General features: G+C 38.6%; 1 protein-coding gene across 2 annotated transcripts in view; it reads right to left on the bottom strand.

The window, feature by feature from the left end:
* Nucleotides 1–19,216, bottom strand: part of LOC124777821 (Golgi-specific brefeldin A-resistance guanine nucleotide exchange factor 1) — a 311,144-nt gene that overhangs the window by 190,584 nt on the left and 101,344 nt on the right. For both annotated transcript variants that reach the window (XM_047253343.1, XM_047253342.1), the window contains exons 14-17: nt 13,272–13,474; nt 7,438–7,561; nt 7,131–7,339; nt 6,712–6,948 (exon numbers count right to left, since the gene is read on the bottom strand). In XM_047253343.1, the coding sequence (XP_047109299.1) occupies nt 6,712–6,948; nt 7,131–7,339; nt 7,438–7,561; nt 13,272–13,474 (773 nt within the window). The remainder of the gene's footprint in view (nt 1–6,711; nt 6,949–7,130; nt 7,340–7,437; nt 7,562–13,271; nt 13,475–19,216) is intronic.

Raw genomic sequence — 19,216 nt, 5'->3', positions numbered from 1 at the left:
ATACTGCGTGCAGACACAGGAGGAGAAGGCCACAGTTCGTGAGCATGCCAGCCATTTGCAGGCCACTGCCTCTGGGTGTAGTAGTGGTGGACCATCTGGTGCATTGCATAGATCACCTCAGGAGTCACTTGTTTCACCCATAGGCTCTACTGCAAAGGAATCTTGCAGTGTACCCATCATGTGGGATCTACACTCACTGCAGGCCGAGCTGTGGGCTGTATGGCATTTACGTCGCTCAAGGCAGAAAATCAATGTGGAAGCTGGCCATGTGGCCTTGCTAATTAACCATGTGAGTAAACAGGTGGCCACTCCTTCAGCAGGGTCTGAGCAGGCATGAAGACGGGGGGATTTATTAGTTATCACAGAGTCCCTTAGGGAAACAGTGCCCAGGGATGGAAAGAAAGCCTGTGTGGGCTTGGCATGTCTGCTGGGTGATCTCATCCAAAATATGAAGAAGGCCCTGCCTGTGGCTACTGACCATGCAGTGTGCAGTCGTCCCAAGTTGTGGCTCACATCGACACCAATGATGTCTGTCACTTGGGCTCAGACCATACTCAGTTCACATGGGCAGCTGGCAGAAGTGAACACCACTAGCATCGCACACAGAGTATAACCAGAGCTCAAAATTTGCAGCATCGTTCCTAGAACTGATCAGTGTCCATTGGTTTCAAGCCAAGTGGAGGGTCTCAGTAAAAGGGTCCATTGATTCTGTGATGGTCTTGGCTGCAGACTTATAGACCTGCATTATGTGGTGAAGAATTCTAGGACCCCCCTTGATAGATCAGGGGTACACTACACAAGTAGCTACTCAGATAAAGAGTAGTTGTGGAGTGCACATGCTGTCCTTTAGTCTAGACAGTAGTTTGAGGGCCTCTGATGAACAGTCACCAGTTGATACACAGAGAGAAATCAGATCAGAACCAAAGTACACACACTTCAAATGTCAAAATTTTAAGAGTAAATTGTCAAAATATCTGTAACCAAATTCCTGAATTTCTGCCCTTCAGGAAAGTTGTTACACTCAAATTATTCTTGGAACCAACAGCTGGCTGAAACCCAAAGTACAAAGCCCCGAAGTATTCAGCAAGGTATGGAATATATATAGAAAAGACAGATTAGACATCACAGTAGAGCGACCGTTCATTGCTGTCAACAGAAATATTGTGTCTACTAAGGTCGAAATTGAGTCTGAAGTTATCTGGACACGTGTAGCAGGCCTAAGTGAACTCAAGTTAATTATCGGATTTTTTACTGAGCACCTGACTTCGCTGTAACAGTTTTAGAATCATTCAATGGAAATCTACACCCAGTAGTTCTGAAAGGCAATATTACTTGGAGGCGACTTTAATCTACTGAGTATAGACTGGTAGGGCTATGGATTCATTGCAGGTGGTACAGTTAGTCTTGTAAAGTATTTTTAACATTTTCCCAAAAACTTGCCCTGATGAAATAGCTCAACTGGCCGTATGCAACAGAAATATTTTAGACCTTGTGGCTACCAACAGGCCTGACCTTATCGACAGTGTCAGTATAGAGACAGGGTTTAGAGATCATGTCATCATAGTTAAGTTATAAATTCATCAAGAAGGCTAGAAGAGTATTTATGCTAGAAAAAGCCGACAAGCAGTTGTTAGCAGCCCACTTAGACAGCAAATGAACATCTTTTAGCTCCAATATGATGGCCATAGAGGAGCTATGGGCAAAGTTAAAAAATGTTAATCGCACTCTGGAGATGTATGTGCCACATAAGTGGATTAAGGACGAACAGGCCCTCCATGGTTTAATAATCAAATATGGAAAATGCTGAGAAAACAAACTGCGGCACAAGTGGTTCAAAAAAGAATGCACAATCTCCATAAGATGATCAATGTAAGTAGCTTTCAACAACTTACACCACCAACCGATCTTGCCAAGAACCCAAGAAAATTCTGATTATATGTAAAGTCACTATGTAGGTTGAAGGTCTCTATGTACTCACTCATCAACCAGTCTTCCCTAAGCAACCAACCAGTCTAGTGTTGCAACAGAATACATCAAAAGGAAAGATGAAGTTTTAAATTTTGCATTTAAGAAATGGTGGATCATACAAACATACTGTCATTTGACCATCACACAGATTCCCACATCCCTCACATAAAGAAGCAACATAGAGTTGAAACAAGTAAGTTGCCAGATCCAAATGGAATTCCAATTTCATTTTAGAGAGAGTACTCTGCAACACTGACACCATTTATCATATATCTCTCACTCAGAACAAAGACCCCAAGCAACTGGAAAAAAAGCATATGTGACCCCCCTACATATGAGCAAGGTAAAACAATGGATCAGAATATTTACAGACCAATATCCTTATCATTTATTTACAGACCAATATCCTTAATGTCAGTTAATTACAGACAAATATCCTTAATTTCAGTTTGCTGTAGAATTCTTGGAAACATTCTGAGTTTGAATATAATAAATTCCCTTGAGACATAAAAGGTTCTTCCAGTGAATTAACCAAGATTTAGAAAGCACTGCTTGTGTGAAACTCAGCTTGCCGTTTCTCACATGGTCTTTCCTGAAAAACGAGGATGGAGGACGACAGGCAGATTACATATTCCTAGATTTCTTGAAAGCGTTTAACTCAGTGCCCAACTGCAGACTGTTGCCAAAGGTCCAAGCATAAGGATATTTGGATAGTTCGGAAACTAGTTATGTAACAGAACCCATTGTGTTGTCCTCATTGATGAAAGTTCAGCAAAGACAAGAGTATCTTCAGGTGTACCCCTAGGGAGGTACCACAGGACTGCTCTTATTCTCTATATGATATCAATGATTTGGCAGGCAGGGTCAACTGCAATTTACGACTGTTTGCTGATGATGATGTGGTGATGGAAAGCTGTCATCCTTGAGTGATTTTAGTGAGATACAAGACAAGTTAGACAAAATTTCTAGTTGGTGTAACGAGTGGCAGTTTGTTCTAAATGTAGAAAAATGTAGGTTAATGTTGATGAGTACAAAAAAGCAATCCTGTAATGTTCGAATACAGTATTAGTAATGTGCTGCTTGACACAGTCACATCAATTAAACATCTAGGCATAACTTTGCAAAGTGATATGAAACGGCATCATAATCAACACGTGAGTATTACAGAGATGTTTTGTGAACTCAAACGGGAATCCCTGGAGGGGAGATAATGTTCTTTTCACATAAAACTACAGAGAACATTTTGAGAACTTGCATTTGTGGCTGAGTACAGAATGATTCTGCTGCCATCAACATACATTTTGCATAAATTCTGCATGGAAAAGAAAGTAGAGCTTGTACAGAGGCATGTCGACAGTCATTTTTATCTCACTCCATTTAAGAGTGGAACAGGAAAGAAAATGACTAGCTGTGGTACATGGTACTCTCTGCAATATTCCGTTTAATGGCTTGCAGAGTATGTATGTAGATGCAGAAGAACTGAGTGTACATATCAATAGTATGTAATTAAAAGATACTGGTTGTTACACACTGAACGGTATAACAAGTTGTTGACATTCTGTTTGTAACCATCTGTGTGTTCACATCACTTCAACCAAGAATCAGTGTTCATTCTTAGAAATTTTGCATCTGTTACACAGTCTATGGAGGTGCCATCTACATTTAATTTAGCAATGTCATTTTCCATCTTCAAACTGAGATTCATGGCATTTGCTTTCTTTATGTTCAGTGTCACTTTTTTGCTTATTGACTAATTGTAAACTTCCTTGAGGATTTCATTTGCTTTCTCAGTGACTATAATATCACAGTCATCAACAAAGAGAATTTTTTCCCCAGGTCTATATTAGGAACAGTACTGGTCTTAAAATAATACCCGAGGATTGTGACTTCTACTATAGCTGATTCTGTACTTCTAGCACATCAGAAACCAAACTGTAATTCACTTGTCTGCATCATAATTCACAAAACAACTTCTGAGAAATGTTAGTAATTTCCTGACACCAATGTACAGGAAGAGTAAGTATTGACAAGTTTAATAATTTTCAGTGCATGTGCTGTTTAATCTGAAAGGAACAAGAGGTCTCTCTCTCTCTCTCTCTCTCTCTCTCTCTCTCTCTCTCTCTCTCTCTCTCTCTCTCTCTTAGAGAGGAATAAATTCAATTTGTGACTAAGGGATGGAATAGAAGTTTCAGAGCCATAAGATGACTGTAAATCAAGGTCATTAGAGATTGAGGCCAAGATCAAAATGTATCAGTGATCAGGAAAGAAATCTGCCATGCCCTTTCAAAGAAACTATCCAGGCATTTGCCTAGAGCAATTTAGGAAATTCGTGGAAAACCTAAATCTGGATAGCCATACATGGGCTTGAACTGTAGTCCTTCCAAATGAGAGTCCGGTGTGGATTCTAAATCAAAGGAAAATTATCACAAGCAATTCTGAATCAAATGTAAAACTGTTTCTAATCTAGATGAACCTCCAATATGAACACACACATTTACCATTCAAATATATCTAAATTTATGCCTTGCATGCAGCTACTTCTCTTTCTGAGTAACTCATCCAAATTAAGTTTTTGTTACTGTCTGATCAGAGGCCTAAATACCCTCCATAAAAATAAGCTGGTTGGTTGGTTGATTCAGCGGATGCGACCAAACAGCAAGGTCATTGGTCCCATAGGATTGGGCAACCACGCCCTTTCAAAGGAACCATCCAGGCATTTTAGGGAAAGCACGGAAAACCTATATCACGTAAATAAAATGCTGAATCCATCTTTCTTCATCTGTTGATGAAGTTAGCAATATTAATTCTTCTGTTCAGACAGAAGTTCACTCCTAACATGTCACTTTTTTCCTCTAACAGTAGTCTTATATGATCTGCCTCTACAAAAAGCCAGGGACTTGAAATGCTGATTTAGCTTGTGTATACCCCTTTGTCTTCTGCATCTTTTCACTTTATTCACAGTCAAATTTCCAGCAGTGACTCATGCCACAATTTTTCTCTGTGGTGACCAGGCTTTACAGCAACTGGTATCAGTTAATACTTTGTCCTGAGATACATAACTAATATGTAAAAATTTTCATTCCCTTTCATTTTTCTTTGGAAATTAGTAACAAATGTATGCACTGATACCAAAATAAGTTTCTAAAGCTTGTTTTTGTTCATTTCTAATATGAGCAACATGAGGTGTAGCAAGACCTGTGAACTCTGAAATGAAACAGAGTGACAGCTACCATACTTGCCACGAGAGCACAGCTCTGACGCACAGACAATAAATGATTCAAGCAGCCAAGGGTCAAGACACATTAAATGTTAATGGCAGAATCTTTGAAATAGCAACAATAAAAGAATTCTAAGAATGTGTACAGGATGTTTGTTTAATATATTGAAAAATATGCATTGTTTAAAAAATGTTCGAGATGAGAAGTTAATATTTTTGAAGGGTCTGGCCGCCCCTTAACCCACACCACCTCCCACCCACCGGCGGATGACTATTTTTAAATGGGAACACCCCTCCCCTTTTTATTGCAGATTTGGATTCTGTACCAAAAAATACCTTGATCTCATCTGAAACTTACTTTTTTTTTTTTACATGTAACTGGCACAAGAGTTACAGCAGTTGCACTGAAGAACACACCTGATTTCGGAGAGTCCCCTCAATTCTCACCATCTAAGTGACTTAATAACAGGCTATAGGGTGATCTTTGGTTCTCTCTAAATAATGGAAACAGTAAAGAATACGATGCTCTGAACCAGTCTGTAAGTAGTCTTCTATGTGAAATAGCATATATATGGGCAGGTGGGGGTGGGGGTGGGTGGCTTTCTCTTCTCTTGAATGACACTCACCAAACAGACAAGACAGTGAGGAATGTATCCAACCAGTCTTTATATGAGTAGTGGCCACAGTTGCCCTTGACTTTACTGCATATGGAAGCAGTTTTCGACATAAGCAGCACAGATTGTTACATACTGATAAGTATACCATTATGAGAAACGATGCATCTTTTCCTCTCCATATCAAAAGGGCAGTTTCAGCAATTAATGAATAGAGGCTTACTGAATTACAAAGTGTGATGAAAAGTTTCACATACATGACATGACTTACAAAAAAAAAAAAAAAAAAAAAAAAAAAATGAGGATCCTGATCTGTTGTCTATGTGCTGTCTATAATATTAATGAAAGTAAACAACACATTACCAAAAGCTTACAACCAATTTAAGTGTTGCACATTTTACTTCAAAATGTGATGGTGTGTTTCATATTGGGTGAAAAATAATCAACACTTCACAAAACTATTCAGATACATGCAAAGTTTGATCTAAAATTACCAAAAAGTGACCTTAAAATTGTATATAACTCTTTAGTCTTTACTTTTACTTTACTTCACTTTCGAACTGTAGAGTACACAATGGTAAAGCAATTTGCTTAGTAAAATATCAAATGGATAACAAATATAATTTATTTTTACACAGTTCTATATTACAGATATGCTGAAAATATAACAACATTATTCGACAGCTATTTGATTGGACACCATCCTTTTATAATCAACCAGCTGTGGAACAATGTTACCTTTCAGATAATTTACAATAGCTGAGGACTCGTAATCAACAAATGTGAACTTATTTCCTGACCTAAATATTTTTCAAATGCAGTTATATTCATATTTGTATCACTAATTTCATACATATGTACTATAATTAACTGCAGTATGTTCCATAGAGCTTCATATAACTTAATGCTCACCGAAATCCTGATACTGCTTTCTGATATATGGTTGTATCATTGCTTTTATCAAAGATGTAACTTAATGCTGCCACAGTTGGGCCCCAAATGAGAGAGAATAGATCATGATCAAACAATCCATTTGGAGAATGAATGAAAATACCATCCTTGCTGGCACCTCTTCGAAGTAAAACTTTCCATAGATAATTCTCTCTTACTAATCCTGTTTGCTCCGCTGGCATAACAATTTCTTCAGATCTTTAACAAAATCAGAAACACAAAGGTAATAATTGCCATAGTATTCATCAACAATTTAATTATTCATATTGTTTAAGCTTTCAACTGACCAACATGACCAACACTGATTAATAGAGAGAGAGAGAGAGAGAGAGAGAGAGAGAGAGAGAGAGAGAGAGAGAGAGAGAGAGAGAGGAGCTTACCTGATAGCTTTATATATGTCGTCCAACATTTCTTGATCAAAGTCTTCCCCACCATTCACTTTTTTCAGATTCCTTTTAAATTCTTCACATGTCATGGGGTTATTTTGACGCTTCACATTATAATTGTGCTGATCAACATTCAACATTATTACTGCATATGCCAACGTGAATGCAGCATCTGCATTTGCAAATGGTTCACCATTGCATTTCTGTAAATTATTATCCACCAATAATGAAGCTATTTGCTTTAGAGATGGCACTCTATTTATGAATTTTAATATGGTAGCCATGACATTTTAACACTCACATGCCAATGTTCTGCAAAATGCTCCATAATTAATGATATAAGTGGGGATTCTCCTGGTAGCCTGAAAGTTTCCAAGTACATACGCAAAGCTTCATCAATTCGCATATCAGAGAAGTCGAAAGATCTGTGAATAATACAAAAAACATGGTAGCATCATAATAATCACAATAAAAGAATGTATTAATCTCAGAAACTTCCATGTTTGTAACTAAGAGCCCTTTCCTCTGAATTGTTTTTATCAGTTATTCTTGCACTTTTCTACAGCACTAGTCTTTGAATATTTTTGTTCACATCCCTTCAGATCCTTTTTGAAATGAAAGAAATGTATTTAAAAACAGGTTTCATTTACAGAATATTAGAATTACATTAAAATTTTTAAGAATGTTTTTCTAACATTGAAGTATGAATTAAAGTTAAAGGAAATCCTAACAAAGCAGAAAGTCTCACTCAGAAACAAAAGCAGCAAAGAAATATGTTTTAGAGTTTTAGAAATGAAAGCTCAAATTACCATGGACATACAGTTTAAAACCTCTTCACTCCCCCTCACTCCCCTCCGCCACCAAGAAAGGAGGGAACTGACACTCACAAGATCCAAAGGATACAACACAACCATTGTTTAAGGCATCACAATGTTTTATGATTCAAGTAGAGGATCCTGGATTTTAGGGGGAAGGGTACAGGACTAATAACTACTGTTAATAAAGAAGGTGGAAGGTGTATTGCAAGGAAAAAGGGGGAAAAAAAGAAAAAGAATAGCAGCAACAACAACAACAACGACAAAGAAACCATCCTTCACTGGTTATGAGAACACTATATAATTCAGTAATGAAATGGAAAGAATAAGGCTGACAAGAACTGTAATTTAAAAAAATGATGAAGTACTGTACATTATGTCCAGAAAAGGAAAGGGACTCCATTAAAATTAAATGTAAAGCACAAACATACTACAGACAAATCTTTCACCTACACAATCATGATAGAAACGAATTTGTAGGAGATAGCTCCCACTTATTAAAAAAACCTGTAGCAGTTTTTATGCAGAAGAAGACAACCATGTGTATATGATGGAGCAACTTCACACATTGGCCCTCACTGTGAATTACCACCAACACATTTCTAGTAACTGATGTGGAACTGATAACTAATTAAGATCAGCAGCAGAGGTACATTTTCTCCTAGAACAATGAAGGTAGACATTTCTAGTAACTGATACGGAACTGGCAAGTAATAAAGATCGACAGGAGAGGTCCGTTTTCTCCTAGGAACAGTGAAAGTAGACATGAATGATTAAAGACAGCACCAAATATGTGAGCTGCAAAGCAAGAAAAGAAATCTTGTTTCTCTGATTACCATATGTTTGTCACAATGGTTGGTAGTAATAGAAGTATCCTCACTATGGATATACTGGAACAAAAAGAACATCTAATCTAATTCTTGACGGATAACATTTGTACAGATGGTTACAGGGAGAATTAGGGCCTGGAATCAGTCTTGTTTTCCTGAAGTCATTTCTGTAACAAGGTAACATGTACTGCACAGTGACCACAGTATTTTTAGTTGTCATACTTTCGAGCCTGACAAGTACATAATGATTATGCTGGATAGTGATCATGATTATGACAACAATTATACACTTGTCATACTCAGAAGTTCATGTCTATAAATACTATTTTCACTTTTCAATTTGTGTCATGGTGTTACACAAATTACTAAGAAAATAAAAGGCTAATTCCTTTCCATAATTTTACCTTTGACAGTATGATAAGTTATTACTGATCATTTTTAGATAAAATTAAGAAAATTAAATGAGTGAGCTATGGAGTGGTGACTGACATTTACTAAGTAAGTACTAATTTCCTGCTACAGAGTGACTAAGTATTTTCAGTCACAATACTTCTAAGTGTGACAAGTAGGTACAGACATAGAAATAAAAACAATTAAATACTGGTTGATATCCTGACAAGTATTTCCATTTTGCTCTTAAATATACTTATTCACAGTAAACGCCACGCCTGGTGGTCTAGAAGTACAGCAAGTGCCTGAAAACAGAGGTCGCAGGATTGAACCCGTATATAACGAATATTTACAGTGTAAAATAGGAAAGCAAAAACTGAAATACATATTTAATCATAGACAAATGAACTAATTGAGGAAGAAAATTCCTAACCTAAAAGCTTAAAAGACAGTACATACAAAATTATTTTCAATGGAAAAAAAGATAAAAGAAAACAGGAGCGAAATAAAGTATTTGTAACAGATCATATTAGAACACACAAACACCAAACCTAAACCAAAAGACTCAGATTATGTATGTTCTGAGACTAACAAACCACAGATCACATAATCAAGTAGACTGCTACAAGACTGTCACAATAACATACTCACATATAAAGTGCCAAGACTAAATATTGTGTTAAGATTACATGTTGCTGTAGAATAGTTCCTGCGTCTGGAGTCTTTTTACGATGAAACAAATAAAGCAAAAACAAAATGAAAAGAAAACAATACATGCTGAATATATTGATATAATAACACTAACTTCAATATAATAGTCACGAGCACTTGACCCCATCATCATGTTGTTATTAGATCAACAATTTGGCAACATTGCAGGTGACTTCCATCAGTGTGGTACATTTAGAATCAGACCATTGTTACATTCAGATATTATCTAGTGTTATTTCACATTGCTCCTAATGATAATTCATCAAGAACATCACTGACTCAATTTCTGGTTGAGTGGCAGCAGCGTGTATTTTATTAACACTAGTCTATGATTTTAATTCCTGTAGGCTGACAGATGATAGAGGGCCAAACCAGTACAGGGAAAGAGACCTGCTCCAGCAGTGCCTGGAGGCACCGACGACACAGTCTGTTCCATGCCTTCCGCTATTAAGTTTTATTGCCACGCTTGAATGCTTGGCGGGACAGCCTCGTGGATGTCATCTGTGTGCAGGCCAGCTACTGCTAGCAGTCAAGATGATTGTAGTCTGTGCCCTTTATCATAATTCCTAATAGAATGCTACTTAACAAACTCAATCATCTCTAGTATCTTTTTCTTAACTATGGCGGCCAATATTTTGGCTTGCAGGCCATATCCGAGCACGAGTGCCAAAGCACTCAGCGTTGCTTCACATTCCCCCTACCGCCAAGCCATGCTGTCTGAGTGCAAGGAGGAGGAAAAGGGGAAACTGCGAACATGCTGCATTTAAATGAAGTGCAGTTGCACTGCATGCTACTTGGTTTTATATTTTACAGGCCACAACAACACAGGCCACAACAACACAGGCCACAACAACACAGGCCACAACAACACAGGCCACAACAACACAGGCCACAACAACACAGGCCACAACAACACAGGCCACAACAACACAAATTTTTAATATCATTTAATTAATTTTGGTGCACTGAAGACATAACTTTTATCTGGAACAAACTGCTGGCTCACGGGCAGAAGCAGACTGTTTCACAGAATTCCGCACTCAAATTACCAAGTAACTGTCACGTAATTTAGTTTCATAATCCAAAAAAGGCCTTTCACACAAATATGTAGATCAAAATATTGTAGCACTTTTGTAAACTCATTATGGAGCTATGGAAACTACCTGAGGAAAGCAATGTAGATGTCTAGGACAGTTTCAACATAAAAAGATTTGTGATAATTGGAATTACCCTGCGGTCTATCAGTTACATCTGCACATGCACAGAAATGTTTTCAATTGAAATGGCAAATGAAAACAGCTTGGAAACAGATATAAGACTGACAATATTCTCAAAGCTTTGTAAAACTTTCTTTATAATTCTGTCTAGGCCACACTGACTTCTTCAAACCTTTCATTTTCTTTAATGCCAGTGAGCTTAGGGAACTGGACTGTCCTTGTCAGAATGTGCCACTTCTATAATGAGATTTTCTTTTTAAATGCATTGCCATTAAATCAGAAAAAAGTTACTTTGCAGTCTGTAGACAAGTCCACTTAAAATGTGAAGTCTGCACTCCATTCCAAATGTTCTAGTTTTCACTCCTGCACCCCTGTTTCCTTCAAAAAATTAAAGTCTTAAATTGAGAAATCATTCCAGTGATACCCCTTGACTTAACCAGTGTACTTTGCAGTAATATATCAAAGTCTCCATACTCTCCCTTTAGTTCCACTGAAAACTGTTGCAACAGACAATGAAATAATGCAGAAATTTTACTGTTCTTACTACCAATTTCTTCACGGGCTCCAGGCCTGCAAATTTAGCACAAAGTACTTTATTATGTGCAAAATGATGTATCTTGTCTGTTGATCATTGTAATTTTTTGCTCTTTCATTGTTGTCTAAATCTTTAAATTTTTTCTGCATGGTACTGCAATGTCATTTCATAGTAAATGTACACTACCTGTCAAGATTCCTACAATAGATCGCTAGACTGCCACCTTTGTGGAAACAGCCACTGCACCAGTGAATGTCCTTCATACCACAAACAAATAGCGAAGGTTAAATAGTGCTGACAGCACAATTCTGCTGAACTGAAGAGATTTGTGACACCTGAAAAATACCGCAACTGCAATGCTAAATGAAATGTCATGCTGTTCCAGGTACTTCTGAGAAGGATCAAGCAATGCTGAGTGACAAGCCAGGCTTGGCCAGCCCACACTGCATGTGTGAAGTCTGGCATGCAGTGGCCAGTCCTGCCCTTAACGGTAAAAGTCTGCCTTGCCAGTACACAAGTTACCCAGATCTGTATAGCTTTGCCACACATATTATAATATCGTGCTACTGCTGTCTTGCTGTGTTGTCCTAGCATTCCATTAGGAATGTGTTAATGACTCATCGTGCCTCACCAATGTATACTAAGCAGCACTCGCAGACCACCCCAAACTCAGGTGTGTGTGGTGGGCAGGGGGGAGGGGGGGGGGGGGCCGCATGTGCAGCTTGTCTGCAGCATCCTTCATGGATCCTAATACCTCTCACAACTTTTCTGCTGGTTTGGTAGATTGAACTGATGCCCCCTCAGACTCCAAAAGATTATCGTAGATTCTGCAATTTCACCTTCAAGTAGCCTGTCTCATTAATATGGGGTATTCAGTTTGTGTAACGAGCGCAATGTGGAAATTCTCTGTTTAGATAGCATACCACATTAGCAAAACATCACACACACTACCGAACTATATGTAAATGTAGGCTTCCGTGGCCATTGTAACAGTCAATAAAATTCTTCTGGATTTGTGACCACATTGTCGATTATTAAATTCCAACATTTCGGTGACCACTGCTAGATGCCTTTCTCAGAGTGCATTGCTAACTACAGTTAGCAATACATCCTGAGGAAGGCCGAAATGTTGGAATTTTATAGTTGACAATGCGCTCACAAATCCAGAAGAATTTTATTGACAACCTAACTATACTTTCGCCTTCACAACAAGGATAAGAGATATGGTTGTGATAAGACTATATAAAACCTGAGACAAGCCCTTCCCAAATCATAAATATATCATCCTGATGAGGGGCCACTTCCAAGAGTGGCAGAAATATTTGTCTGTATCATAACTCACCAACATCTTCACTTACCAACATCTTCACTTACCAACATCTTCACTTACCAACATCTTCACTTACCAACATCTTCACTTACCAACATCTTCACTTACCAACATCTTCACTTACCAACATCTTCACTTACCAACATCTTCACTTACTCATGAAAGTTTTAATGAAGATGATGACAGCTGAAAAATCCTGCATCATGTATGTCTTTACAAATGTTCAACACATCAGTTACAAGTCCTGTGCCTGACACAATAGAGTATTAGTAACTGTCATTACCTAAAAAGTGCTATAATCACTCACTTTACAAAACTGTCCAAGACCTGGAGATTGTTTCTATTGCTTATGTATTCGCCTATCATTTTTTTATCCAGGCGAGGATTCTCGCGTAAGAACTGGACAACTTCTTGAGGATCAAGTGGTGTTGAGAGAAGATGGTGGTCTTGCAGAAACTGGATACCTTTCTTCGGTTTTGAATTGAAATGTTCGGTTCCTGTAGCCAGCAACTGAAAGAGGACCAAAGGAAAAAATTACAAACAATAACTAAAAATTATTTTAACACCTAACATTTGAAGTTTATTAAGGTCTGACTTGGAATAAACAATTGTACTGCAATAGTTATCTATTGCTAACACTGTATCTAAACGTTTATGGACAGTAAAGAAAAATTAAAACATCATATTTTCCTAAAGATTGTTACTACCATCCAATAATTAACATCTAATATATCATTATTACATAATATTGCCCAAAAACATCATGAACATTACATAACATTTTATCTTATACGGCAGTAATACACACACCAAAAGAAGTTTTGCATCACCTCAGTTCTGAGAGTTCCGGAACCTGTACAGAAAAATGGAATAGAGATCAATATAAACACCATTTCTGTCCATTTTATTGCTCATAAAAACCACACATTGCATGTTGTACCACCATACAGCAAGGCCTTCAGAGGTGGTGGTCCAGATTGCTGTAGGCACTGTTACCTCTAATACCCAGTAGCACGTCCTCTTGCATTGATGCATGCCTGTATTCGTCATGGCATACTATCCACAAGTTCATCAAGGCACTGTTGGTCCAGAATGTCCAATCCTCAATGGTGATTTGGAGTAGATCCCTCAGAGTGGCTGATGGGTCATGTTGTTCATAAACAGCCCTTTCCAATCTATACCAGGCATGTTCAATATGGTTCATGTCTGGAGAACATGCTGGCCACTAGTCGCGCTATGTCGTTATCTTGAAGGAAATCATTCACAAGATATGCATGATGAGGGCGCGAATTGTCATTCATGAAGACTAATGCCTCGCCAATATACTGCCAATATGGTTGCACTATTGGTCAGAGGATGGCATTCACATATCGTACAGCAGTTACGGCGCCTTCCATGACCACCAGCAGCATACATTGGCCCCACATAATGCCACCCCAAAACAGCAGGGAACCTCCAGCTTCTGCACCCACTGGACAGTGTCTCTTATGGTGTTCAGCCTGACCGCATTGCCTCCAAACACTTCTCGAACGATTGTCTGGTATAAGGCATATTCGACACTCGTTGGTGAAGAGAATGTGATGCCAATCCTAAGCGGTCCACTTGCCATGTTGTTGGGCCCACCTGTACTGCGCTGCACGGTGTCATGGTTGCTAAGATGGACCTCGCCATGGACATTGGGAATAAAGTTGCACATCATGCGGCCTATTGCACACAATTAGGAAAAGAAAGGTGATAGAGGCAGGTGGCAAACAGGAACTAGCGGATGTCAGCAAGAGTGCCAGAATGAAGGCTACATAGGACCGGAAATTCCAACCAGTGGAATTCAGACAACCTTGTGTTGAAGGAAGATGGTGGAAAGTAGATGGTGATCTGGGTCTCTAAGGTTTTGAAGCTGTTTAATTCTATCATATTACACTGAATGGCATGCTCCACAATGTAGCAATCCACTTGGTCTTTGGTCATAGTTTGGAGTTGGCAATTCATTCAGGTGGATAGTTGCTTTGGTGTTACATCAACATAGAACACTATGCAGTGACCACTGCCGAATTGGTAAATGGCTTGCTAACTTTCACAGGTGACCATTACTCTTCTGGATTATGCAGTTCTAGTGACAGGGCTCAAATTGAAGATGTTATACAGTTGTATGGAAGAAGTCTTACACGGGGGTCTTCCTCGAGAATACGACACCTGGTGCAGGAGCTGGGAACAGGAGTGGCATAGATATGGACAGGGGTGCACATCAAGGGTGTCCAAGAATTAGAGCTCATGAGCTGTGTCTTGGCTCATGTGGCATAGTGTTCATCCTGGCTACATACTTCTCCCATCACCATGCCATGCTGTGCTGTGAGTGGGAAAGGTGGAAACTTCAAATTTATTTGCCAATACAGTTGCACTGCACCAGACTTGGTTTCATGTTTCAAATTTCTCAACAATATAGGTCACAAACTAAACAAATTTTCAGTATTATTTATTTTGGGCATGCTGAAGACATATTATAACTTATCTGGTACAAACTGTTGGCATACGGACAGGAGCAGACAATTCCACAGATTTTCACACTCAAGTTGCCATGTAATTGCGACTTATTTAGTTCATTAATTGAAAAAAGCTGATTCACACACATATGCTGACCAAAATATTGTACCGCTTTTGCAACCTCATTATGGAGACATGGAAACTCTACCTGAGGGAACCAATGTAGATGTCCTGAACAGCTTTAACATAAAAGGAAATATCTTTAAAATGGGAATTACATTGCAGATCAATGACTTACATCTGCAAGTGCACAAGGACGGTTTTAACTGAAACAACAAATGCTCTTGAAAACAGATCTAAAGCAGATGTAAGGTTGGCAATGTCCTCAAAACATTTATAAAACCTGATTCTGTGAAGGCCATAATGTATTCTTCAAACCTTGTTTTTTATTTACGGTCAATGAGCTAAGGCAATTGGATTGTGTTTGTCGGAATTTGTCCCTTCTAAAATGTGAATTAGTTTTTAAATGCATCCTCATCAAATCATAAGTAAGTTATTTCTCACCTTGCAATGTCTTATTGTGTGCAGTGCGCAGTCAAGTTCACTTAAAGAGTGTGGTCTGCAATCCATTCTGGATGTCATTTTCATCCCTGCACTCTGTTTTCCTTCATAAATTCAATGACGGCAGGTTTTAAATTGAAAAATCATTCCAGGCATGCCCCTTGACTTAAACAATGTACTCTTTGTTCAGTGCTATCAAAAACTATTGCACAAATAATGTATGCAACTTTAGAAATATTTCTGTTTGTACCACCAATTTTTTCTTGTGCTTCAATGCCTGCAAAATTTGTGCAAAGAGCTCCTTGCTGGATAAAACAATGAATCTAGTCTGTTGATCACTGTAATTTCTGCTCTATCATTGTCAAGTAAATCTTTAAATTCTTTCTTCATGGTAATGTAATGTCATTTCATAGCAAATTTGTAGTAACTGAAAACTATGCAACTGCATAAAAGATATTGAGAATTCTCATACCTCTTTCTGCCATTCCCACTCATTTTTAAAGGCTTGCACTGACAAATCACTGGACTGCCTCTTTCTTTGCAAACAGCCACTGGACGTGTGAATGTCCTTCACACCATGAACAAATGGTGAAGATTAAACAGTACTGACACCACAATTCTGCCACACTGAAGAGAGTTGTGCTGACCTAAAAATACCATGCCATAATACTAAACAAAATTTGGCACTGTAATGGATACTTTTGAGAAGGGCCAAGAAAGCTGAGATAGGCCTTGCCTTGTCCTACACACAGACCACAAATCTGGCTCTCATGTGGTTTGGCAAGCCACAGCTAGCCCTGATGTATATCATAGACTAGATGTGTGACAGTATTCCACAGTAGAAGGAATGGAAAGGACAGTGGGTAGGAAATTTTTATTTCAGCCTATGACAAGAGGTAACCGAATCCACGTGGGAAAATGTGGTTTAATCAAACTAGTCTACGGTTCGGTCTTGGGTCCTCTGTTGTTCTTAATATATATTAATGACTTCCCAGTCTATATTTACGAAGATGCAAAGCTGGTACTTTTTGCCGATGATACAAGTGTAGCTATCACACCCAGCAGACAAGAATTAACTGATGAAATTGTAAATGATGTTTTTCAGAAAATCATTAAGTGGTTCTCTGCAAATGGGCTCTCATTAAACTTTGACAAAACACAATATATACAGTTCCACACAGTATATGGAATGACACCATTAATAAATACAGACTTCAATCAGAAATCGGTAGCTAAGGTAGAATATTCAAAATTTCTAGGTGTGTGCATTGATGAGGGGTTGAACTGGAAAAAACACACTGAAGATCTGCTGGAACATTTGAGTTCAGCTACTTATGCTATTAGGGTCATTGCAAATTTTGGCGATATACATCTCAGTAAATTAGCTTACCATGCCTATTTTCGTTCTCTGCTTTTGTATGGCATCATATTCTGGGGTAACTCATCATTGAATAAAAGTGTGTTCATTGCACAAAAGTGTGTAATCAGAATAATTGCTGGAGCTCATCCAAGATCATCCTACAGACACTTATTTAAAGAGCTAGGGATCTTCATTGTAGCCTCACAATATATACATTCACAATCCGAATGATTTCAAAAGTAATAGCAGTGTATATGGCTACAGCACTAAGAGAAAGGATGATCTTCACTACTCAAAGTTAAATCTAACTTTGGCTCAGAAGGTGGTAAATTATGCTGCCACAAAAGTCTTTGGTCACTTACCTAATAGCATCAGAAGTCTGACAGATAGCCATATAGCATTTCAAAGGAATCAAGGATAACCCCTGCTTAGGTCCCTTCGAGTATACAGTAAAAAAAATGGTGTTTATCTAAAATGTTGTGAGAAGATTTAGGAACTGCACTCCTAATACTTTTTTTTTTAATGTCTGATCTGAAATTATTTATATGCCCCTTAGAAGCCACAACTACTTTAGTATTTATATTTTATGGCACAAAATGTAGTAAGCGAAACAAATTTATAACCTCCGTAATACAAAGACATGGTGCAGACTGCTTCACTTCACTGACATTTTAAAAGAATCTCTTCCCTTTGTAAGGCAGATATACTGGTTCAGTTTATGCACTTCTCTTCTTGCCATGCTCATACTGATATGTTTGTGGTGGCAAAATGTCATCCCTGGTGGGCTAGTGATTATATTCATTGTATCTCTTGTCTAAACCTGGTTTTGGACGAGGCTTGTATATTTTTCTGCTTTTTGAGGTATGAGGCTCATTTTTCTAACAATGACTCTCACTTTTTTGCCCTCCTCTTTCTGTTTGGACCAACCAAAAGAACCTCTGCTAAAGACATACAAAATTTTGCAGTTTGGTTTTCATGGTATGGCATGGCATGGTTGACTCATTCATATCGTTCAGTCAAATCAAATACAAACAGCCCAAAATACCTGGGAGTAACATTGGACAGAGCACTTACTTTTAAGCAGCACTGTCACAACACTAAAAAAAAGGTCTGTGCCAGGAACAACATACTGCGGAAGCTAACAGGTTCATCGTGGGGAGCTCAACCACATGTTTTGCGCACCACGGGTCTGGTGCTGAGTATCTCAGCAGCGGAATATGCGGCGCCAGTTTGGAGGAACTCTGCTCACACTAAGCAAGTTGACGTCGCCGTAAACGAAACTGTACGTATTGCCACAGGATGCCTCAAACCAACTCCCACAGACATCATCTACCCCATCATAGGCATAGCACCACCCACTATCCGCAGACAAGTAGCCGCCGAGATCGAAAGATCAAAACAAAAGAATGATCCTCGACACCCGTTGCATATGCACCGAAAACAACGTGTCCGGCTGAAATCCCGCAGGAGTTTCATTGAAACTACTGAAGAGCTCGTCACCAAACCCACCGCAAGGCGGCTATCTCTTTGGGAAGAAATGGTGCCACACTCCACAATGGATCTACTTGAGGAGGGATCTGCAGGATTTCAACTACCTTTTACAACTTGGAGGTCATTAAACCGGCTGCGCACTGGAGTAACTGGGTGCAAATCAAACCTATTTAAATGGGGTTACAGTGATGGCGACAGGTGTGAATGCGGAGCAATACAGGACTTGGACCACCTACTGATCTGCCCCGATATGTCTATGACATGCACTAAAGATGATATTTTGAAAGTCAATGACAAAGCAATCTACGTTGCTAATTTCTGGGAAGGGAAGATATAATTGGTGCATCCGGACACGGAAGAAG

The sequence above is a fragment of the Schistocerca piceifrons genome, chromosome 2 (assembly GCF_021461385.2).
Source record: "Schistocerca piceifrons isolate TAMUIC-IGC-003096 chromosome 2, iqSchPice1.1, whole genome shotgun sequence".
Classification (NCBI taxonomy): domain Eukaryota; kingdom Metazoa; phylum Arthropoda; class Insecta; order Orthoptera; family Acrididae; genus Schistocerca; species Schistocerca piceifrons.
This window is presented reverse-complemented; position numbering and strand designations above follow the sequence as displayed.